Below are 24,985 nucleotides of genomic sequence, written 5' to 3' on the forward strand. Positions count from 1 at the left end.
GTTTCAGATAATTTCACAATGGATTGGGAAATCAAAGCAAACAAAATATGAAATGCAATTAGGATTAATTTCCTGTCATTTCATCCATCTATCAGTGCTATGTGAAGTCACACGGTCAAAACCTTGAATGGTGAACTGATTGTAGGGTTCATGCTTTGCAGTCTATATCCAGTTGTTTGGACTGTGCTTGCTGCTTCAAAAAAGATCTTAGCAGTCGAATAGGAGACATCAATTCTCAGAACCTAGGGCTGCCATACATTTGGGATTTCCTGATTTCCTTGGATTCATCTGTCGGAAATAGCATCTGGATGAGTTTTCCAAAAATCGGTACAAATGTCCAGGAAAACCCGGGCTTATGGAAATCCATGTCAGAAGTGTTGATTTTTTGGGGTAAAAATATAGGGGGAGGGGGAAGGTTGCAGAAACAGCTCAACAACTTTGGCCCCAAATACAGCTCAACAACTTTTGTGTCCAATTTTTCATTTTTTTAAAAAATGGCAACTCTACAGAACTGCACTTTCACATCTTCTCTCAAAGCAGATTTGATTTTTTTGGGGGGGGGCTTTGCTTTCTGTTGGCTCATTGTCTTCTGACCGCTGCTGTGCTTTACCATATTAGTTTCTGTGCATTAACTGTTTTATATCTGTTCATAAATTAAGGATGGAAAATGACAGTGGTAGCTAGCAAGACCTGAGACTGGCACCACGTGGGCAATGCAGAAGAATGGGCTTTGGTCAGACAACTTTGAAAACATTCTTAACTCCCCTATCCGAGGAATGCACATACAAATGCTAATTACTAATTAGAGTTTTGCTAGGTCATCACCAGCTCTGCCATGCAACATTTTGAAAATGCATCCTTTTCTTATGAGAAGTAACCATTCACACAAGCCTTACTGATGTACAGAAGAGAAGAATGGGGGAGAAGTTATAGTATAGATGATCTCCCTTTCCTGTGCTTCTCTGTCGATATAACTGAGATGTTTCTTTGTTAGATGGGCGATCTCAGTTTCTTTGACAGTTAGATGGCGGCTCGTTCCTGAAATTTCTTTCGGAAGTTGATCATCTGAAGGAATTATGTGCACTCTGACTTCCTAGTGTAAGGATTTAGAAAACCATTATATAGTGGTGGTGGTCAGGACACCCAGGTCATTGGAAATATTGCAGTAAAAAGGCCATGGTGTTTAGACAGTGTTAGACAATAAGCATCTAGCATCTGCTGGAAGAAATGACAAGACTGGAAAAGATACTAAAATATTCCTCAAGTGTCCTGTGATTCGATAGATTTCTGTTAAAGTCACTATTTGAAAACATTACAATGTATTTTTTCATGAGATCTTAAATGTGGGTTCTAGAACTGCCCATGACTGTTGTTTTTAAAGATGTGTACATACAAGTTCAATTTGTTGAAACCCAGACAGACAGAACAGACAGACAGATATTACAAATAAATCCCAGCATTTTCTGTTATCCAGATTGTGTCTAATTATTCACCATATTCAGGCAACTTCAGATTTTCTGTTTGCCTGCTATACAATCCCTTCTCTGAACATTGATTCATAGCCTTGAAATTTGTGAAGCACTTTAGTAATATAATGGGCTGAATCCTTCCGGTTTAAGGAAAAGTAGACTATCACACTTTACACACTCCTATGTATGTTTACTTGGGAGTAAATTCCACAGTGAGCATGTTTAGGAGTGGAGTCCATGATTATAGATCTATTTTATTGATTTGTTTCATTTGCAAAAACAAAGAAACTATGCTGCCAACATTAAGTGAAAAGCATAAAAAGTCAACAATAAAATGACATTCATAAAACACAGGTGTCATTGTGTTCCCCCTCGTGACCTTGCAATATATCCCCCAATGACATACCTGAGTTTCTGAAAGATTGGGAGGATCATTACAGTCACACAAAATGAATTCAATGGAATCTTCAAATATTTCTCCTCCTAAGTGATGGTAGTAAATGATCCCATTGAACAGATCTTTCTGAAGAAATTTAGTGACAGGATAACCTGGTGAATGACAGAAGAAAATATATTTTAGACCTAAAAGAATTAGGGCCTTGTATTTAATGCCATAATGGTGCTCCTATGAAGGCTTTGTGGTTTTTCTAAAATAAAAAACCCAAGTATTTTACTGATACCTCCACTATGGAGGAGAATATGACCCTTTATAATAAAAAAGTGGTCAAACTCTCTGCCACAGGCCTCAGTTATTTTCCATTTAGCATGTCTGGCATTACCTTCTCCCTTAAAGCTGCCAGGGATCTTTGGACCATGAAAATATCCTTGGCTGCCCAAGTCCTTTTTAATGAAAAGCAAATAAAAGAAATTTCCCCTGAGAAATAAACATTTATGAGGAAATGTTTTACCAACCAAACTCAAAGCAACTCAGTAGCAGTCTATCAACTTTCTTGGGCATGACCGAGGTGTACACTTTGGTTTTCTTCATTGGTTGGGATTATTAGACAAAGGACTATAGCGTCTAGCTTGCCTGGATGCAAGATAGAGGGGATTTGTGAGAAACTAGCCTATTGTGGGTTAAAGCCTCAGCGCCTAGGACTTGCCGATCGAAAGGTCGGCGGTTCGAATCCCTGCTGCGGGGTGCGCTCCCGCTGCTCTGTCCCAGCGCCTGCCAACCTAGCAGTTCGAAAGCACCTCCGGGTGCAAGTAGATAAATAGGGACCGCTTACCAGCGGGAAGGTAAACGGCGTTTCCGTGTGCGGCTCTGGCTCGCCAGAGCAGCGATGTCACGCTGGCCACGTGACCCGGAAGTGTCTCCGGACAGCGCTGGCCCCTGGCCTCTTAAGTGAGATGGGCGCACAACCCCAGAGTCTGTCAAGACTGGCCCGTACGGGCAGGGGTACCTTTACCTTTACCTTTACCTAGCCTATTGTAAAAAGGTAAGAGTTACATTTGCTGCACTGTCTCCCACTGGCATGAATGCTGCCCACAATGGAATGAGTATCTTAAGCTTGAAATGACTCTCGACCCCTCGACTCAGGGCCGTCTTTAGCATATGCGCATTGGAGTACAAAGATCTGCCCAACGTCTCCAAATTAACTTTTATTGAACTTTTATGGGGAGGAGGGAAGCCCAAAGTTCTTGACCATTTTTAGGGGGGGCAACTCAAAGTTGTTGAGCTTGTTAAGCTTTTTTTTTGGGGGGGGAAGATCGCTCACTTGCTACCGATCGAGAGGGACTGGTTGGCGTCCCCCCGAATTTGGTACCCAGGTGCCCCACGCCCCTTGCACCCCTGGGTAAAGACGGCCCTGCCTGGACAAGAGTCTCATCTTAAACAAATTCATTATGCAGGGTACCCCCAAATTTATGGGTATTGCCATTAAATGGTGTGTGCGCACCACATCTTGTGATCGATTACGCAGGGTGAGGCTTGACTTGCATAATCAAACCAAAGCCAAAACTCACAGCCTGTTTACTAAGACCTAGAAAACAGTTGAAATCTCAAGTGTTAAAGAGGGATATGGGAATATATCTGAAAGCAAGACATAGACATAACACACACACACACACACACACACACAAATAAGCAGAAAGAAAGATGTTCTCCCCCCCTCCAGCTTGTCTAACATTTTACCAATTAGGTCTGGTCCAGGTTTCTTCATGATTTCTCCTGCCTGTGATGCTTTGGTTATATTGAAGAGTATGTAGTCATCGCTAGAGTCCATGTCGGAGGCTTGAAGCATTGAGCCTTGGATCAGAATTGTCTGTCCTTCATGCACTTCTATTTCAACATTACTGATGAGAAATGGAGGGCTGTCATCTTTAGGTAGAATGTTGATTGGAAATTTGTGGCGACTGCTGTGTCGGTTATCAAAGATCCTGAAGACAATATAGTCCTTTGTGGAATCACTGTCATCATGATGGTAACGGACAAGACCATCCTTAAGGTCTGAGACCGTGAACATGAATCCCTTTCCTCCTGTCAGACAACAGCAGGAACATGATTCATAATGGGTATATACTTTTTAAAAAGGTAATACTACTTTTAGAAGGTGTGAAGCTTATGGACAGAAATGATTAAGTTTGTAAGAGGTAGAAATTGGAGGGCCAAGAGCAGGAAATCATAAAGAATTTCAGCCCTGCACAAATTCACTCACTGGGTCACCATTGGTGATCATCCTTCCTCATAAATTGCAGAAAACAATCTTGCTACATAGAAGAGATTCTTCCAGACTAGCCAGGCCAAAAAACAACCACCATTAAATGAATACGATTCCTTCACTACAAACATCAGAACTGGCTTACTAGATCAATGCTGGTTCACTGAGTGACAGACACAACATCGTTTTTCTCTGGGATGTTAGCGAAGCAAACAAGAACATATTGCAAAAGAATCCAAACTCCCTATGAATGCAACAACATATAGGCTTCCATGTCGCAAGAGCACATTATTTGGAAGACTTAATGAGTTACCCACAGTTAAAATTGCAGAATAATAATTTCGCAACATGTGGCAATTAAAATGCACCAAACAATTTTCCACATTTTTTTATACAAATAACATGGGGTGCAATTTGACATTCTATCCCATTTTTTGGTGTGCTTTAAAAAAATGTACATGAAAAATGTGCATTTAAATTATATATTTGTTCCCTAAAATACATGGTTTGTTTTGGGGTTTTTTTTTACACTTTTCAATGCATTCCCCCCACCTGAAATGGAGGGATGATCACCAATGGTGACTCAGTGAGTGAATTTTAAGTTTTTGTTTTATGTTGTTGTTTTAAAAAAACTGCATTGGAAAATTCATAAACACACATAATCAGAATGACAGCTGCATTCTCATCTGCATATAAATTTGGGACCTGCACATTAGGTTTCTTTGCTTTGAAATGCAGACCAAACACATTTCTTCTCTATTCCTAGTATCAAGCACAGGGTTGTGTCCAATGTTAGTCATATTCAGAGTGGACCCATTGAACTTGATTTGCATAATTAACTTAGGACTGTTAATGTTAATGGGTCTATTCTGAGTAGTACTTACCGGTAGTTGGAACAACTCAGTCTTTCCCATCACTGGCTAGCTAATTCTTTAAAACTGAGATACCAGGGACTGTGCTTGGAACCTTCTGCATGCAGAAATATGTTCTCTACCACCAAGCTACAGTTCTCCCCATAACCTTTAGGGTCCAAAGGTTTAAGAAATACACAGATATGTCTTTAGTAAGTTCATGTGGGGCCAGTACTAGACTTACAGCTGTGCAGAAGTCATACAAAGGCATTTGTCAGAAACCATGCCTCACCAGGGTGCTGTATAGTTCTCACAAGTGCTGTCTTGTCTAGGGTTGCGATACACCTGGAATTTCCTGGACATATCCAGAATACTGCAGTCGGCAGAAATCGGTGTCTGGACAGAAATCGGTCAAATGCCCAGAAGAAGCTCAACAACTTTTCTGTCTGAATTTTCACTGTTTGAAAAATATAGCAACCCTAGTCTTGTCATGAGCCCAGTGGTGGCTTCCTCCTCAAGTCCTCATTGTCATGGCAGCTGAAAAGGTGAATTGTCGCATGAACTGCACTGACCACTAGTAACATCTGTATACACACATCAGGGAGGACACAATACCTCTTAGAGTGAGCTGTCCATGCTGTAGACCATCAACAGTGACTATGCGAACACCATTGATGTCGTCATTGTCTACAATCTGAAACTGTTCCCAAGTTATAGGGCGAGACTGTCCTTCCAGGAGATCAAGACCTAGAACAGAAACCCTGAACCTGTAATTTATTCAGAACAGTAAGAACAATAAGTGCAACCCAGCACTAATGGTGAATTCCTTTCTTTAACAGATGCCAACCACTTGCATGGGGCCTTTGGGTAAACCATATTCAAACAACCGTATGGTTTACTCAAAGGTCCCATGCAAGCAGTTGGCATCTGTTATAGAAAGGAATTAATTTCATCCATATAGAGCTCTGGAGGTAACTCTTGGAAGCCTCATTTAGCACTGACCCCTTCAAGAAACTTCACTGGGGACAATGGCAGACCCTCCAATTGTTCCTATTTTCCAGGGGAAGTCCCAGATTTACAGAAGCCATCCTGGTTTCTGATTTGATCCCGAAATGTCCCACTTTTCCACAGGATGTCCCTATTCTCACCAGAGAAATGTTGGACGGTATGGAGTTATCTGAACCCCGAGCCATCTGAAGGCAGCCCTGTATAGGGAAGCTTTTTAATGTTTAATGTTTTATTATGTTTTTATGTATGTTGGAAGCTGCCTAGAGTGTCTGGAGCAACCCAGTCAGATGGATGAGATATTCATAATCGTAATCATAATCATAATGGAATAGGACATCCCTATTTTCATCAGAGAAATGCCAGAGGGTGTGCAATGGCTTTCAGATCACATGCTCGTTTTGATTCAACAAGGGACACATGATGCAGATATGAGTTGGTTTCATGAACCTCCCCTGGGTCTTCCTAGGATGCAGCACAAAACTAGTGTCACACTGAGCCTGGTTAGCTCAGTTGTGGTGCTAATAACCCCAAGGTTGCAGGTTTGATCCCCGTAGCTGCATGTTTCTGCATTGCGTGTGTGTGTGTGGGGGTGTGTGTGTGTGTGTGTGTGTGGACTAGATTATCCTCAGGGTCCCTTCCAACTCTACAATTCAACGAGTCAACGAGTCTAGGACAGAAACAAACTCAAGGACAATTTCTTTCCCCACAAAATAGCATAATCCCATGTGGCTTCTCATTTAAAAAGGCTAAAGAACCTATTGAAAGACTATTGGTTTGTTGCATTTGACCTCTGCAGCCACATCCTGTCTTTTAAAGAAAACTATCAAGCATAATATGAATTCTCACCAGTATTCCATGAGACCCGAGGAGCATTTGTGTGAGCCGTTCTAACAGAAATATGGATAGTAATTGGTGAACTTCTTTCAAAGTACAGATCATGAACTTCAAACTCCACCTGTTACACAAAAATGGAAACAGCATTTTCTGAAGATTACGTGGGAAGATGAAACAGCAGCTGACAAGTAAGAGACTATTGCAGAGTGGGGAACCTGTGGCCCTACAAATGTTGCTGGGCTGTCGCTACTGCCATCCCTGACCATTGGGGATGCTGTCTGGGGTTAATGGGATTTGGTGTCTAACAACATCTGGAGGGCCAATTGTTTACCAACCTCTGAACTAGAGGAATCTTGAAAGATTTTGAGCTCAAAATAACATAGGAAATCAACCACAGAGAGGTTTAGACTGCTAAATGGAACCAGAATGTTTAAAAGGCCATATGTTTTCCTCCATAATCTCCAATATCCCCCCTTTTTAAAAAAATGCTGTTCCCTGTAGTCAGTTTGTACAATTTAATTCTTTAAAAAATGTTTCACACGTGAGACATTCATTTTAACTTCCACAAGAGGGAGCACTAATTATACTTCAATGGTATTTTTGCAATTGAAATGAAAATGCTAGGGATTCTTTAAAAGAATAGAAATCACCCCCCTTTTAACCATTTTTGAAAGAAAAAAAAACACCAAACCAGAAAAAATTAAGGTAATAGATAAAAATAGGTTAAATAGCAGCTTATGGAACACATTTTCACTAAGGAAAGGGCACTGATATCTCTGTTCCAACAATACTCACTGCCATTGCTATTTGCTAAAATTTAAAGAGATGACAAGATCCAGTCATAGGTGACATTTATCTTTTCTGCTTAAGCTCTCATAAGCATTTATGCATCTCAAATACTTGTAATTCTTTTCTAATGTTATTAAATTGTGTAAGTTCTCCCATCTTATCGCCTCTCAGCATCAACCATTCCTCACACAGCATGCACAACATTCCCTGAAAGGATTAAAGGACAGCATTGGATGAAAAACATTGGTAATAATAATCATAATGATCATAAAGCAACCATATAACTTTCAAATGCTGTGATCCACATTTTTAGTAACTTGGGAATTTATAAGGAAAGTGGGTTTCATGTTTATTAAGGGGCAAATAGCCCTCATGATTCTGACAAATTAACTGAGGCAGTTGAACAAACTTTAGTGACACACTGAGATGGTTCACATTTGCATGCAGGTCACCAGATTCCTCATGATTTAACAACTTAACATTTGATGACCTGTAATACAATGTGTGAAATCACTCTGTTGAAAAGTGCTGTGATGTAACCAGAGAATGGGTCAAAAGTCCAGAGTCCCACTGAACAGGAGCCCCCTGTCCTGAAATGAAGTACAGTGGTACCTCGGGTTACATACACTTCAGGTTACATACGCTTCAGGTTACAGACTCCGCTAACCCAGAAATAGTGCTTCAGGGTAAGAACTTTGCTTCAGGATGAGAACAGAAATCGTGCTCCGGCGGTGCGGCAGCAGCAGGAGGCCCCATTAGCTAAAGTGGTGCTTCAGGTTAAGAACAGTTTCAGATTAAGAATGGACCTTCAGAACAAATTAAGTACTTAACCCGAGGTACCACTGTAACACACATTGCAGTCTATAGAGAGGAGGTCTAACAAGGCTATTAATTCCAGAGTCCAAAATTACCTAACTGCCACCACCATGACTGGAAGTCACTGATGTGTTTCTGGGCAATGATACTCAGCATAGTCATCCTCCTGCTGCAAGGTAGGTTAGGCTAAGACAGCCTTTCTCAACCTTGGATCCCTAGATGATGTTGGACTACAACTCCCATGATTCCTAGCCAGCATATAACGAATTATCAGGGATGATGGGAGTTGTAGTTCAAGAACATCTGGGAAATCCTGGGTTGAGAAAGGCTGGGCTAAGAGATGGCAACTGGCCAAAGGTCACCCAGTGACCCACGCAGCTGAGAGGGGATTCCAACCCCGTTCTCCCAAGTCATAGTCCAACACTCCAGTCATTGTGACACACAAGGGGGGGGGGAGCTCCTGTTGCTCCTGCCAACCTAGCAGTTCGAAAGCACACCAGTACAAGTAGATAAATAGGTACGGCGGTGGCAGGAAGGTAAACGACGGTTTCCGTCACAGTGTCCGTTGCACCAGAAGCGGTTTAATTATGCTGGCCATATGACCTGGAAAGCTGTCTGTGGACAAACGCCAGCTCCCTTGGCCTGAAAGCGAGATGAGTGCTGCAACCCCATAGTCACCTTTGACGGGACTTAAGTGTCCAGGGGTCCTTTACTTTTATCTTTACCTACACAGCAGTGAAATTCCCAAGTACCCTATTCGACAACAGAAGTGGAAAGAGAAAGGATTGCCAACGAAGGAGGAATCGCTTGTGAAAATGATGGAACGTAATGGCATAAAGAGGACATGTTGACAAAGTTTTTAAGGAGTAATGGAGACCACTGATCTATCAAACAATCACTAATATATGAAGTTGCAGGCAGGATTTGATATACAGTCAAACCTTGGTTGTCAAACGCAATCCGTTCCTGCACTTAAGCGGAAGCCGCGTCGGATGTCTGCCTTCTGAAAACATTCAAAAACCAGAGCATTTGCTTCTAGGTTTTCGGCATTCGGCAGCTGATACATTCCAAAACAGAGGTGTTTGGAAACCAAGGTTTGACTGTATAAGCCAGGCATAGGTGAACTCGGCCCTCCATATGTTTTGGGACTACAACTCCCATCACCCCTAGCTAACAGGACCAGTGGTCAGGGATGATGGGAATTGTAGTCTCAAAACATCTGGAGGGCCAAGTTTGCCTATGCCTGGTATAAGCAATGGATTACTGAAATATTTGATGGTAGCGGGGTTTAGATAATAAAAATGTGTGTGTTATAAAACAGCTAATAGAAAGGAATTAAAAAACAAACATCAGGACAGTAGGAGTGGAAAGACATCAAGAAACCGTATAGTTTTTTTAAAAAGTCTGTCTTGATAAATGCTTTGAAATCTTGTGAGAGACTTCATTAAAATCGCTTTGGTTACCTCATAATTTCTCCTCTCTGTGTGGCTGCTGTTTGGTGGCTGATAAGCAATAAGCATATCATTGAGGCTGTTCCACGTGAAGGATGAGATGGTCCTCGTGTGGTCTTGCAGATGAGTGATGTAGCCTTCCCGGGGTGGTTTGGTGATGTTGAAGATGAGCAGGGATTTAGCTGTTTCACCATCTTCGGCATCCAGTATGGTTGTTGACAACAGGCTCAGAATGAACTGGTCTGCTTCTAGGATTTGCATAGCCATGAAGGCAGCTTGGGGCGGCTGGTTAGGAAACGCACCTCCAATGTGAACAGGAAGCCAAGCATGCTCAGACTACAGAAGAAGAAGCAGGTGACAATGTAAGCGTCTAATTATGGCTGAATGCTCTTCTGGCAGCCTAACCCAGTGGTGCCATCCCGGTGTTTTGGACTGCAATTCCCATAAGTCCCAGCCAGCATGTCTGAGGCTGGTGGGACTTGTAGTCCAAAACATCTGGAGGGCACCAGGTTGGCAAAGGCTGGCTTCACCTAAGCCTGCATCTGTCTATGCCAAAGTTCCTTCCTATAAGGCCAGGGGTCAGCAACCTTTTTCAGCCATGGGGCGTCCACCGTCCCTCAGACCATGTGGTGGGCCGGACTAGATTTTGAAAAAAATATATGAAGAAATTCCTAGGCCCCAGAAATAACCCAGAGATGCATTTTAAATAAAAGGACACATTCTACTCATGTAGAAACACGCTGATTCCCGGAACGTCTGTGGGCTGGATTGAGAAGGCGATTGGGCCACATCTGGCCCCTGGGCCTTAGGTTGCCTACCCCTGTATAAGGCCTTTACCTTGTAGATGGTCTTGCTTCTGCTATCTGTGAGATCCAGCCTGATGGGAATGTAATCAATGTTGGGCGAAGGAGGGTCCAAATGCTGGTATCTTAGGCCCATCAGGAGAAAATCTTCACAGCTCACTTTAATGTTCTGTATGGTCTTCAGGCCTGAAACACAGCTCCCAGATGGACAGTTTTCACCTCTCCTATGTCCTAATGGCCCAAAGGAAATCACAGTGGGTTTTTTCTCTCTCAACAGAAACATGGACAGAAGATGCAAACCAGACACCAGAAGCTAGGAACAGTTCACGACTGAAATACCTATGGGAAGGAATGAGGGGGCTATGAGATGTTCTGTGAATAATTTTTATAGCCAGCTCCAGCTTTATGTTCTGTGTGAATCAGTTGGGGTATCTCTCTGTTCATAGAATGCACTCCCAGAGAAGCCCACCAAGGACACTTGCCTGACGTCCACTCTTATTATTTTTTGGGCATCATGTTAAGGCACATCATTCTATTGGCCATGGTACAACAATAAGTAACCAAACAAACAAACAACCCCTATGTTGCAAAGAGAATGTCAGCAATGTCTACGTAACACGATGACCATGTACATACGCAATAGACAATCTTTTAGAGAATTCCTTCAAACCATAACAAGTCCAAAATGAAATCTTTAGTCTCAAAGTCTCTGAAAATCTTTAAATGAAGCGAGGCACCAGACAAGCTGCAAAGCTTTGTGTATTCAGCAAATATGATGTCCAACACTGAACCGTGATTCCGGATATCGATTACTATTTAATAGAATTCTTCGTCAGTGTGGTGGGAGGATATAGAATTGCTTCATAAACCCTTCTTATTTCGAATGAATGTATGTAAATGAAAACATCAAATGCTGTGGAACAGTGCTCATGTAACAATGTACATGGTCATCATGTTGTCTAGATATTGCTGACATCATTTTATTGGGCAGAGGCAGCAGCTTACAAAGGCGATTGGGGGAACCAATGTTGCATGCATGACGTCAGGACATCGGTTGGAAGGAGCTGGGGCAGAGCCAAACACAGCTTTAATGACTGGTGGCTCCTCCTCCCATGATGTTCTATGATGTGTCATGTCATGCCCCTCCCCATAATGTGGAGGCAAGTTGGCGCCCCTGTACAACCTCATCATTAAACGAAGATATTTGTGATGATATAACAGGTGCAAAAAAACGAAGTGTACATACCGGTTGTGGGAGGGAAACTATGAGGCTGATCTCCACGAGGTGGTTCTTCTTCTGCTGATGCTCTGACAAGTTGCCCATGGGCTGGCAGGAAAGTTTCTACGGAAATCAGGCTTATGGTACAATCCAAGTTTATTTTCCTGTTGTAGTCTAAAGTAATTACGTTCTTGTTAATGACATTGGACAGGCCATGAAAGCCAGGGACCTGTAGGGCACTCGAGCTCATCTTGATAATATTACAATCAGGTTCAAGTAACTTTACAAGGAAGGGAACCATTTCGGTAAATGTCTCGATTTCCGTAAATCTGCAAAGGGCAAGCAAAAAGACAGTCAAATTTTATCAAGGAAAAGAGTTGGGCACATTTTGGAATCTACAACATTTGGTATACAGTGGTACCTTAGGTTAAGTACTTAATTTGTTCCAGAGGTCTGTTCTTAACCTGAAACTGTTCTTAACCTGAAGCACCACTTTAGCTAATGGGGCCTCTTGCTGCCACCGCGCTGCTGAAGCACAATTTCTGTTCTCATCCTTAAGCAAAGTTCTTAACCTGAAGCACTATTTCTGGGTTAGCGGAGTCTGTAACCTGAAGCGTATGTAACCCGAAGCGTATGTAACCTGAGGTACCACTGTATTTTAGTTAGGCTCTTGAGCTTGGAAGCTGCTTGTGGGTTTCTGACAGGCATCTGGTTGTCTACTGTGAGAAAGCCACTTCCGCAATAAACAAGGAGGTGGGGTTGCGGGCGGCACGCCCCTTCCCCACATTCGTGGGGCTGACTCCAGGCCCCACGATACCTAAGGGAATCCCCGCCCGTGTCATACCCCGGGCCAGCCAATCAGCTGGCTCTGGGGGTGGGGCCTCAGCGATTTAAACCTGCCACAGCCGAGGCTCCTCCTCTTTTCCTCCGCTGCTGCAGCTGACCCAGTTTTATGACCCGGTTTGTATTTCCTTCCTTGCGGTCTTCTTCCTGGTCTCGGCTCGATTTCTTTCCCTCCCGCTAGGTCCCTTCGTCTACCCATTGTCGGAGGCTCCTCTTGAGCTTGGAACCTGCTTGTGGGTTTCTGACAGGCATTTGGTTGTCTACTGTGAGAATACAATGCTGGGCTATATGGGCCTTTGGCCCGATCCAGCAGATTCCTCTCATGTTCTTACAAAATTCAGAAAACCTATTTATGCCTTGAGGTGGCTGAACTCTTATGAAGCTCTGTCTCAAACTTCAAGAGTCATCCCTCTAGTTAAAAGGTTATCAGGTAAAAAGGTAGAGGTAAAGGACCTCAGGACGGCTAAGCCCAGTCAAAGGTGACTAAGGGATGCAGCCCTCATTTTGTTTTCAGGCCGAGGGAGCCAGCGTTTGTCCACAGACAGCTTTCCGGGTCATGTGGCCAGCAGGACTAAACCGCTTCTGGCGCAATGGAACACCATGACGGAAACCAGAGAGCACGGAAACACCGTTTACCTTCCTGCTGCAGCAGTACCTATTTATCTACTTGCACCGGTATGCTTTTGAATTGCTAGGTTGGCAGGAGCTGGGACAGAGCAACGGGAGCTCACCCCGTTGTGGGGATTCGAACTGCCGACCTTCTGATCAGGAAGCCCAAGAGGTTCAGTGGTTTAGACCCCAGTGCCACCCGCATCCCTAAGTGTATGGTTCCAAGTGTATGGTTAGGCAAACCTATTATTTCATTTAATCAACAACATCCTACAGCAGAAATGCAAGCTTGAAAACTGGAAAGTATGAGCAATACCAAATGAGCCAGTGAGCTCTTCTTCAGTGAGCCAGTACTTTTCTCCTCAATGGCTTAATCATTTATTTAGATATTTATATGCCACAGAATCGTGGCAACAAAATGGCACTCACAGAGGTGGACAAACACCACAATGGCCAGCTCTGCTGCTGCTGGAGAGGTTTTAAAGAGAGGCTCTTTTTGTTTTTGAGCAAGAAGGCCTTCAACAACCCTCAAAGCCTGATTTAGCTCTGTTTGTGTTGTGAATCTAACCATCTGGGGTGGGTTCATGACCTACTGTCTTGAGATATCCCATTACTGGAACCATAATTCTTCCCTGCTGACAATAGCAACAGACACAATCAGTGTTAAGTAAATTATCCATAATTTTAATTATGGGCCAAGGAATAGGATGGACGTACATAATTTGTTTAATGCGTTTGCTTTTGCAACCAATGGGCACCTTGGATTTTTTATTTTCTTCTTTTTTGCACTTAATTTATTTATTATTAATGTTGCAATACATATGTGAAATCTTGACATATTTATACATATATATTATATACGTAAATTCACATTTTCACATGTCATTATGTACCAACATTTATCCATTTCTTATTTCTTGCCCTGTGTCTTCCCTCCACCCCTGCGTGACTTCCTTGTTATTATTATGTACCGGTAACTTTATTATTGAGATTGTAATTTTGTATCTTAATAATTAAACATTCAATCTTATAGATCTGCTTAGCTTAGCTTAACTTAACTTTGTGAAATCAGTCTATACATATCAATAAATTCTTGTTGGAGCATCTTTTGGTCATGTATTCTTCTACACATTTCCATTCCTGTTTGAGATTTTGATTAGATTGCATCCTAACTGTTGCCGTCATTTTTGCTAATTCAATCATTTCAAAAAAAATATTTTGCCAATCTTTCAATGTTGGTACTTCTTCTAATTTCAATTTTTTTTGCAATCAATAACCTTGCGGCAGCTGTTGCATAAAAAAAGATTCTCTTCATGTCTTTTGGGATGTCATTTGTTATAATTCCTAAAAGGAATGTTTCCGGTTTCTTACCAATTGTTGTTTTAGACATTTTTTTCAGTTCCTCATGTATATTTCCCCAAAATTTCTTAATTTTATCACATCCCCACTATATATGATATAAGGTATCAGAGGGATCCTTATATCATGGATTTTTTATTGTGATGCGATATAAAAGAAAACTCAGAAGAGATAATTCACTTAGCATTACCTTTTAATATTAGGTGAATGGTAGAAACATGCTTGTTCTTTCCTAAGAAACACCCCCTGAGACATCCCCCCAGTGCTGCTTACCTGTATAACTTCAGCATGACTAAGTCTTCATTGAGAATTGGGCATCCGTTGTGAGTGTACTTGACTTCATTGGGAAGAAAATGGCAATCAAACACCTGTTGAAAAATAGGCTTTGTTTAAAGAGGAGCCAGCATATTTCAGGCGTTTTCCCTTTGGCTCATTTTGGTTTGTCTCAAAAAAATGTTTTGCAATGCAGAAGTGATTTACATAATTACCCTGTGGTATAGCGTGTTCTCCTTCATGGGGAGCACGTGTTGCGGTGGGGGCTGACAAGACCCTCCAAAGTTGTGGGGCGGACTAATTGATCATTGGCCACTGTTGTGATTGGGCTTCCCTTGTTGTTGGGAAGAAGTTAACATTGCTATTTTGTGACTGAAAGCCAGAAATGTTAAAACTCCCCGCACCAGGCGTAGAGCTTCCTCTTTTCGCTCCGTGCATCGGATTGCCCGTCCCTCCCTCCCTATATTCAGGGTTGTTCGGATTGACCTTGCTATGCCTGTCATGGGGTTGTCTGCTCTTGGGGCAGGGGCCCGGTAGGAATTTTGTCCATCTGGCTGATTGGCTGGTGCCATTTGGTTTTTGCCTACTGCATAGCAAATCGTCACAACTTTTAAGGTTGCGGTTAGGCATTGGTTTATGGTTTGGTTGGTTGAGGGGCATGGATTGGCTGTGCCTGCCCCTCTAATGCTGCTGCAAGGGATTTCGTTAAAGGAATACAGGGGCTCACCATTGCTTTTGTCCAAACCCTGTGAAGGGGCTAGGGCCACGCAAGAGCCCCTGGTTGCATTTGGGGAGGGCTGAGGGCAGGTTCCCTGCTCCGTCGCCACCCCCAAATGTATTCCCCTTTTCTGACTTTCGCAGGTGTGCGGAATGTCAGTCTGTCCCCAACTGGGTGGCAGATAGTCGCAACCAAAGCCTAAGCAACCACTCACATTTTTGTATTGTAATAAAGCTGTGGCCAAAAATTATGCCAAAAAACCTTAAACAAAATTTTTGTGTGGTGTGTGAGCTATTTGGGGTCGCTTGGGGATCTCGACATGCAAATATATAAAAAATGGGTAGATAGCTTAACAATGTTTCTGGGACTGTGGGGAATTAATACAGTTATAAGCCACCACAATCTTTGAGCAATCAGAGACTCCTGGGGTTCCAAGAGCTTTACCCAGGGCTCAGTTTCCTTGGAATGAAGGTCAATAGAGACTGTGGTGTCTTTAGCATATCTGGTTTTATTTACACATATATACAACCACTTGAGAATTTGGTATAGTGGTTAAAGAGGCAGACTAGGACCTGGGAGACCAGGGTTCAAATCCCCACTTTCTTACTGAGTAAACTGGGGCTGGTCACTGACTCTCAGCCTAACTTACGTCACAGGATTGTTGTGAGAATTAAATGAGGAGGGGGAAAACCAAGCAGACCACTTTGTGCTCCTGGGAGAAAAAGGTGGGATATAAATGCAACAAACAAACAAATCTTCAGAAGATATGCTTGTCTCCCTTATATTTTATGTAAAGTGGCCCTCAGTGCTTTGTGATCATATCATGACACTGTACACTGCAGCATTCTTAAGATAGACTTCCGAGTCTTCCTAATACACAGACGTATAATACGTATAAACATAGTATAATAAGGAAGGACAGATCCTGAAGCTGAGGCACCAATACTCCAATACCTGAGAAGAGAAGACTCCCTGGAAAAGACCCTGATGTTGGGAAAGATTGAGGGCACAGGGAGAAGGGGACGATAGAGGACGAGATGGTTGGACAGTGTTCTCAAAGCTACTAACATGAGTTTGACCAAACTGCAGGAGGCAGTGGAAGACAGGAGTGCCTGGCATGCTCTGGTCCATGGGGTCACGAAGTGTTGGATACGACTAAATGACTAAACAACAATAACATCATCATCATCAATGGGATTTAAGTTGAAGTTGGCAAGAACTAAAATTCAACCAGCTTAGTCTGGAGGATCAAGCCAATTGGGACTATGGAGCCCCAAATTGTATATCGGATATCCAACCACACATTGCTGCTGCTGTCTGACTCTCAGAGCATTTTCGTGCAAGTTCCCACTCACTGCAATTGATTTGGACTACAGACAGACTGCTTTGGCCAGAATGCTCATTCATATTACACTTGCCTTGCTTTCACTCAAAATCAAATTTTATTAAATGGTCACAGACCAGATTGACTCGTACAGCTAGTCAGCGAAACATAACACCGGAAAAAACAAAGGACAATTTCAATACAAATTAGGCCATAACAACAATTTAAAATTGGACAACATGAATAAAATTAAGTATTTGCCTTCGCCGGCATGTTGACATTGGAAAGCTCTTGTTTTCTGCGCCTGATAGCGGCTGCACAGAATTTAGCAACATTGATCGTGATTACAGGAACCTTATCTTCTACCAAGGCTCTCATACATTGAAGTTCTGATTCATTTTTAAGCTTTCGTAGAACTGGGGCAATAAAGGTCAGGCGTAAATCCTTGTAATAACTACAGTGCAGGAATACATGCAATACAAGCAAACTTGTTTCCACTTCCGATGAGTCACATGGGCAAACACGTGACTCATATGGTTTGCCCTCATATCTGCCTAGCAGCAGGGCAGAGGGCAGAATGTTGAATCTGGCCAGGGTAAAGGAATGTCTGTACTTAGGTATTTGTAAATCAGCCAGATAGTTTGCGGGTGAGAACCCTCTCCCAAAGTCTCTAATTGTGGCGTGTTTATCCATTTTGCCCATATGACATTACAGCTCTATGTCCCTGATGCGCTGGAGCACTTGACTTCTGGCTCTCTCATATCCTGCCGCTATCAAGATCTGCGGGGAGAATCCCAAGCTTCTTATCTTTTCAAACAGGGAAGCTTTCCAGGTAGAATGAAAGGTGTCTAAGAGTGTTAAGGGAGCCAAACCGGCCGGGGAAAAAATAAGTTTTAACCAGTAGTGTATCTTTAGAATCCACAAACGCGCGTTAACAGGTAGTTGTCCAACTTCTAAGCGGACAGCTATATTAGATACACAGGGAGGGATCCCCAATAAACATCGGTAGAATTTTGCTTGAAATGCCTCCATAGGCGCAAAATTTTTAAAACTGCAAATCTGGGATCCATAAGTGAGTTGTGGGAGTATTTTTGCAGCAAAAACCTGGGAGGCTGCCGGAACGTATTTTCCCCCTTTCCCGTGAAAGAATCTTGTAAGGGCTTTGTTGGCCCTTCCTGCGTTGGCAATGGCGTTTTTCATCTGTTGGTGCCACGAGACCCTTTCCTGAAAAGTTATTCCCAGGTATTTGAAAGTTGCTACCTGGTCAATAGGTTGACCATTAATTCTCCATTTGTGTTTCCTTCTTTTTTTTGAAAACACCATAATTTTAGATTTGCTGTAATTTATTGATAGTTGTTCCACTTGACAATAATCAGCAAGTGATCTCAAAAGCTTCCTCAAGCCAACGCAGGAAAAGGAGAGTAGGACTGCGTCGTCCGCATACAGAAGCACCGGGAGGGGCATACCTGCCAGTTTGGGAGGGTGGGCATTTTCTTTCGCCATATTTACTGCTAGAGAGTTAATATAAAAATTAAATAGCATTGGCGCGAGGACACATCCTTGTTTAACCCCATAGTGTGTTTTAATTTCTTTAGTTAGATGGCCTGACCGATCGCATCTTACCCTCACCCTGGTGTTTTTGTATAGACCACGGATAAGGCGTAATAAGCGTTTATCTATGTTTGTAGCGCCAAGCTTTTCCCAGAGTCTATCCCTTGGTATTAGATCAAAGGCTGATTTGAAATCCACAAAAGCTGCATATAAAGACCCCCCTTTTCTAGAGTATTTGTCTGCCAGGTGTTGAAGGATAAGGGCCTGGTCTATAGTTGAACGCCTTGCTTTCACTATATTTTCCCCCTATCCAAAAATGGTCCAGGGCATTTTTTGTAACTGAGTTAAATAATAATAATACCCCACCACACACACACACACACACACACACACACACACACACGATGGCAAAGACATAATAAGCTAAACAATTTGTCACCCTTAAATTATTCCCCTATATCTGTCACCAGGTGGGGCCAGCATCACTTTGCCTAATGGTAAAGGCAGCCTCGCCTGCATTGACATTGGGCAGTGCATTCCCACCAACCCCACACAGGACACAAGGAAACACATCTGAGCCCCTCTCACCAATTTTGTCTCACAAATGCAGCCAACGCAGGAGAGAAACCAGATGCACCTCTTAGTCAATGCAGGTTTACATTTCTTCGAAGAGTTGATTCAAAACAAAGCTAATTTAAGCCCCGCATGTGGAAATGACATCAGGTGCTCACTGAAAGAGCGCAAGGAAGTCAAATAAGCAATTTAAGGCTCACGTCTCCAAATGCTCTTAGCCCTGAGAATTCAGCTTCCTTCTAATGGAAGACGAGAGCTGCAACATGGTACAGGCAATGCTATCCATCAGAGAACTATGGCCATAATAGTCATAAATTGTGTTTTTCCAGAAGACATCATTAGTTCCTCCACTTAATTGATAACGAGGGAGATAAATAATGAAAGCTTTTTTCCTCAACATGACTCTTGCCGTAGACAGACAATGATTATAAAATAGACACAATCTGCTTTGTTAAAGGGAAACAGCTGTTTTATGCTTCCTAATATGTTTTTCTTTCATATGAACAGGCAGCCATAATTGTCTATAAATTTAACAAGTAAAACAAAGGAGAGCTAAATCTTTTCCTAATTACTGTCTGGCTTTGCTTTTATTTCCACTTCAACTACTTTTCAATTACAATTTGTAATTAAATTGTCACACATTCCTAGCACATTACTCACTTTAACGACAGCAAAGGAAATAATAGGACAGGTTCTTGCATAATGCAGTATTTGCTGGTTAAAAGCACAATCTCTTTAGCAAAACAAGGGCAAGTTTTGCCATGGGGGGGGGCTGGCAGTTAAGAGTTGCCAACTGACCAGAGCATGTTCTGCTTCTATGCTATTAGCATCAGCTCAAAATGAACCGAAGGCATGGCGATCAGCATTATTACCTGATAACTGCATATTGCTATTAGGCATAGGTAAAGGTAAAGGGACCCCTGACCGTTAAGTTCAGTCGCGGATGACTCTGGGGTTGTGGCACTCATCTCGCTTTACTGGCCAAGGAAGCCAGCATTTGTCCCAGACAGCTTCCAGGTCATGTGGCCAGCATGACTAAGCTGCTTCTGGCAAACCAGAGCAGCGCACGGAAACACAGTTCACCTTCCCGCCGGAGGGGTACCTATTTATCTACTTGCACTTTGGCATACTTTCAAACTGCTAGGTTGGCCGGAGCAGGGACCAAGCAATGGGAGCTCACCCCGTCGTGGGGATTTGAACTGCTGACCTTCTGATCGGCAAGCCCAAGAGGCTCTGCGGTTTAGACCACAGCGCCACCCATGTCCCGCTATTAGGCATAGGGATATGCAAAAAACAAACAAACAAACAAACCCCACAACCCTATGTCTAAACTAGAAGGATAGCAGAGGTTACAGATATACTGTGTGTCATTGTTCCAAAATCACTTGCTAATTTCCAATGTCATATTTGTTTCTTCATCATGGCAGCTTTATTCACAGTAAAACATCCCCACACAATCCTTCATCTTAACAAATGAAGAATTCAAGTCCTACTGGAGCAAAAAAGAAAAAAGAGGTCTACTTAGTCTAGCATCCTCTTCTCCACAATGGGACAAACAAAGTTTCCACCTAGATTGCTATTTGGTTCTTAGGGCTAGTTTGCAGAAATTAATTTCTTTTAAATGTATGTGGGTAGCCATGCCCACTTTGGGCCGCACCCACCACTGGCATACACTCCTAGGCTTGCCATACGTCTGGAAAATTCTGGACATGTACGGAAATTGGATGCCTAAAATGGCGTCTGGGGGGAATTATTGAATTTTAAGCAGAGATGCTTCTGTTGCTGCCGGTCATCTTCCTGTCCAAAGGCAGCTGGTGCCTTTGAGGGTCCCCCTCCTGCAACATAATGAGCGCAGCCAGATGGAATGCGCAGGGCTGGAATTTTAATTTTTGAAATATGGCATGCCTATGCACTCCTCTAGAGTGAGATGAGCACACAACCCTAGAGTCTGTCAAGACTGGCCCGTATGGGCAGGGGTACCTTTACCTTTATGCACTCCTAGAGAGCTGGCTGATGCCAAATCAAATTTGGCCACCAAAGCTGTTGTAGGGGGCTGCACCTCTGCTAGGTAACTAGAAGGACTTCCTTTGTGCAGAGAGCAACAAGTAAGAGATATTCGGCTTCCTCTAAAGTATATTCATCCAATCATTTGATGAGGCAGATGGTGAACATGTATTAGTCCACATATGGGGTGAGCTTGGTGCATGTCTGAGAAAGGGCGCAACTGGTTGGTGCACGAGCAGTATTCATTGAAGCAAAGTGACCAGAACAATGTTCCTGTTGATAATTGGCCACATTTTAATGGGCTGCTTACTACATAAGAGTGAAACTTCATATTGCTATAGCCAGAAGAATATAAAAAGAGCCCAGAGGAGTCAGAACAAAGGTCCATCTAGCTCTGGATCAGGTTCCCACAGTAGCCCCCAGTAAGCTCATGAACAAGGCATTCAGGCAGCAGACTCCCCCTACCCACTGATATTCCAAAGCGAAACTAGGCATATGGGATTTGAATGACTGCATAGGTTGCGTACACACCATATGTTTAAACTACATGCCTTTCCCCAAAGAATCCTGGGAACTGTAGTTTGTTGAAGGTGGTGAACCTCGGGCTCTCTTTGTGTGTGAACTACAGTTCTTAGGATTCTTGTGAGGGGGGGGGAGCTGTTTACTTTAACTGTTTGGTGTGCACATGGTCCTCAAATCAGACATTTCCCCACCCAGCAGCAGGAGGAGCCAAGTATAATTTTGTGCACTTGACACGTTTATGTTTCCAATACCAGGGTGGCGGAAGAAAACACACATGATCACTGCTCTCAGTGCCAGCCACACTGCTCTCAAAGCATCCCATTCTATTTTGTATTAGTAACCAGATCGAGAAAATGTTGCTTTCTCCACACAGGTTCCCATAAGTAAACCCAGATGGGACAAAAGTAGAAGAAAGGTGATATGGGAAATATGTCTGATGTGGAAAGGAAGCATAAAAAACCCCTTTGTATGTTTACCATCTGTTGATGGTAATTCTTGGGAACTGAACAAGTCCCATGGTATGCTGTGCATTCACATTTTAGTCACGCTATTACTACATGGGGAGCAATTAAAAGGAACCCTTGCTTGTGGTTAAGAGCTGTACAGTGCTGGGCTTTGTCCTGGGGGGTCTTATCTAAAATGTACATGAACAGCTGACTTACCTCCTGGTGGCTTTTAATAATAGTTTTAAGAAAACCAAAGCAAGCACAAATTAGAAGCGTTTGAGGGCAAAGTGCTGTTTCATTCAGCAGCAGTGGAGAAAAATTAGAGATAAGTCTGCTTTGCCCATCGATATATAGGTGGGGCTGTATGCAGTTGCTTCAGTTTGGGAAAAGATGTATCAAAAGCTTTTAACTAACAAACAAGCTTCACTCACAATGAAAAGCCACTGAGAGCCAGTCACTGAGAGCCAGTGTGGTGTAGAGGTTAAGAGCAGTGGACTCGTAATCTGGTGAACTGGGTTTGATTCCCTGCTCCTCCACATGCTGCTGCTGGGTGACCTTGGGCTAGTCACGCTTCTCTGAAGTCTCTCAGCCTCACTCACCTCACAGAGTGTTTGTTGTGGCCGAGGAAGGGAAAGGAGATTGTTAGCCGCTTTGAGACTCCTCAGGGTAGTGATAAAGCGGAATATTAAGTCCAAACTACTCTACACTACAGTGGAAGCCAATGCTATGTTTGAGAATGGCCATTCCGCCGTTCCAAAGTCCAGTTACTCCCAATAAGTCATCCCTTTTCCTCCTCTTCCCAGCTCCCCAAATTTCCATGCCAAGATATTTCACATACCTGTGGGGTTAGTTTCCCAACCCTCTGCGTCATCGGCTCGTTCATCACAACTTCCACTTTGCAAGCGTCCTTCTCTCGGGGAATGGAAAACTGCAGGTCCTCTTGCAGCAGGAAGATGGACTGGCCCTTCATCACTTTCGCCCCACGGTTGACGTTGACAAAGGAGGAGTGGATGCTTCTCAGATTAAGTGCAAAGAGCAAAAGGAGCCAGCTGTTCCCCAAAGCCTTCATAGTGTGGTTAGCAAAGGAGAAAACTCTTTAGGGAAAGGGGGTTGTTTTCTTAGTCCTTCCTGGGAAGCTTCACCACCTGATCATGGGCATCAGGCTACAGTGTCCTCTATGTGCTTCATCAAGAATATTTCCTGCATAATGGAATCTGGACAAGGAACCTTTTCAAAGAATCCTCAGGTAAATAAATTCATGGATCAATCCCAACATTTAGAATAACGGACATGTTTTCCCCCAAAAATCTAGGGGGTAGGGGAAAGAGAGAGAGGGAGAGAGAGAGAGAGAGAGAGAGAGAGAGAGAGAATGACAGTAATGAATAGGAAGGTGCAATGCATTGCATCTGTTGCTACAAGTGAACATCATGCCTTGACATCCCACATAATCATATTTCATTTCAGACAATAAATGAGCTATGTTGATGGGAGACAGGCAGCTGAAGAGCTTTGTCCAGGCTGCTACAGCTCCCCATCTACACCCCACATGCTCAGACCAGGCTGCAGCAATTCAGGTAACTTGTGTAAAGGGGGGGAAAGGTGCCGTATTCACCATGAAGTTGTTACACACTTTTAACATTTGAAAAAACGTGCGGGTACTTGAGTACCCCCAGAAAAATGGTCTTGTTCATGTTACACAAAGCTGGGAAGGCCTGAGATATTTTGGGCAAATTTCAACCAAAATGTCCCCAAAGGACAATGATTGCTGCTTGCAGTTTGGGACTTGAACCCTCTCCTGCCACCAAATCTGCTCCAGAGGGTTGGGGGAAACCCAAGAACAGATTGAGGGGATGGTTTTTTTTTGTGGTGGTGGTAATGTTCTATTGCACTGATGTTGGTGCCTGAGGTAAAGGTAAAGGTAAAGGTACCCCTGCCCGTACGGGCCAGTCTTGACAGACTCTGGGGTTGTGCGCCCATCTCACTTAAGAGGCCAGGGGCCAGCGCTGTCCGGAGACACTTCCGGGTCACATGGCCAGTGTGACATCGCTGCTCTGGCGAGCCAGAGCCGCACACGGAAACGCCGTTTACCTTCCCGCTGGTAAGCGGTCCCTATTTATCTACTTGCACCTGGAGGTGCTTTCGAACTGCTAGGTTGGCAGGCGCTGGGACCGAGCAGCGGGAGCGCACCCCGCGCCAGGGATTCGAACCGCCGACCTTTCGATCAGCAAGTCCTAGGCGCTGAGGCTTTAACCCACAGCGCCACCTGTGTCCCCTGGTGCCTGAGGTAGAAGAATCCAAATCACAGGGTATAATATAATTAACAAACAAAACAAAACAAAACCAAAAACCAGGTATTTGGGTGCCATTTAATGTTACCCTGATATTTTCTGCTTGAGGCGGAATAGAATGCCCTGAATAAGAGCCAGACCTGATTATGGGCCGGAGATCAATAGTCATAATCATAATCATCAACTCAGACTTCCTCATTGTACAGTTCTGTCACCAGCTTCCACTGGGAGATATGGAAGCTTTTTCCAAATCTGGATCTCATGCATTTATCAGATAGTCCCAGGGAAAGCTTTCCCACCCATATCAGTGTTCACCCATGAAGCTCTACAGACCCTCCAAGTGTCCCTATTTTACAGGGACAGCCCGGATTTACAGAAGCCATCCCACTTTCTGATTTGATTGTAGAATGTCCTGCTTTTGCTTAGGACGTCCCTATTTTCATCAGAGAAATGTTGGAGGGTAGGCAGTTAAGCGTGTCGGAAATCAAGCCTTTATCCGGAGAAACTGGCAACCAACCCTAACCAAGGAGATGAGTAACTATACAACTTTTAGAAGACATCTGATGGCAGTCTTG

The 24,985-nt window shown here is 43.3% G+C and overlaps 1 protein-coding gene across 1 annotated transcript in view; it reads right to left on the reverse strand.

Moving 5' to 3' along the window:
* FREM1 (FRAS1 related extracellular matrix 1) overlaps window positions 1-23,191 on the reverse strand; it is a gene marked incomplete at its 5' end in the record, with an annotated part of 73,633 nt that extends 50,442 nt beyond the window's left edge. Inside the window, 10 exons of the mRNA XM_081894993.1 lie at window positions 897-1,093; window positions 1,876-2,018; window positions 3,604-3,948; window positions 5,596-5,727; window positions 6,835-6,943; window positions 9,891-10,214; window positions 10,716-10,912; window positions 11,928-12,229; window positions 14,985-15,079; window positions 22,961-23,191. Of these exons, the coding sequence (XP_081751119.1) occupies window positions 897-1,093; window positions 1,876-2,018; window positions 3,604-3,948; window positions 5,596-5,727; window positions 6,835-6,943; window positions 9,891-10,214; window positions 10,716-10,912; window positions 11,928-12,229; window positions 14,985-15,079; window positions 22,961-23,191 (2,075 nt within the window). The remainder of the gene's footprint in view (window positions 1-896; window positions 1,094-1,875; window positions 2,019-3,603; window positions 3,949-5,595; window positions 5,728-6,834; window positions 6,944-9,890; window positions 10,215-10,715; window positions 10,913-11,927; window positions 12,230-14,984; window positions 15,080-22,960) is intronic.
* Between the last annotated feature and the right edge of the window lie 1,794 nt (window positions 23,192-24,985).

This window comes from Podarcis melisellensis, assembly GCF_964234715.1.
Source record: "Podarcis melisellensis genome assembly, chromosome: 17".
NCBI classification, from domain to species: Eukaryota; Metazoa; Chordata; class Lepidosauria; order Squamata; family Lacertidae; genus Podarcis; species Podarcis melisellensis.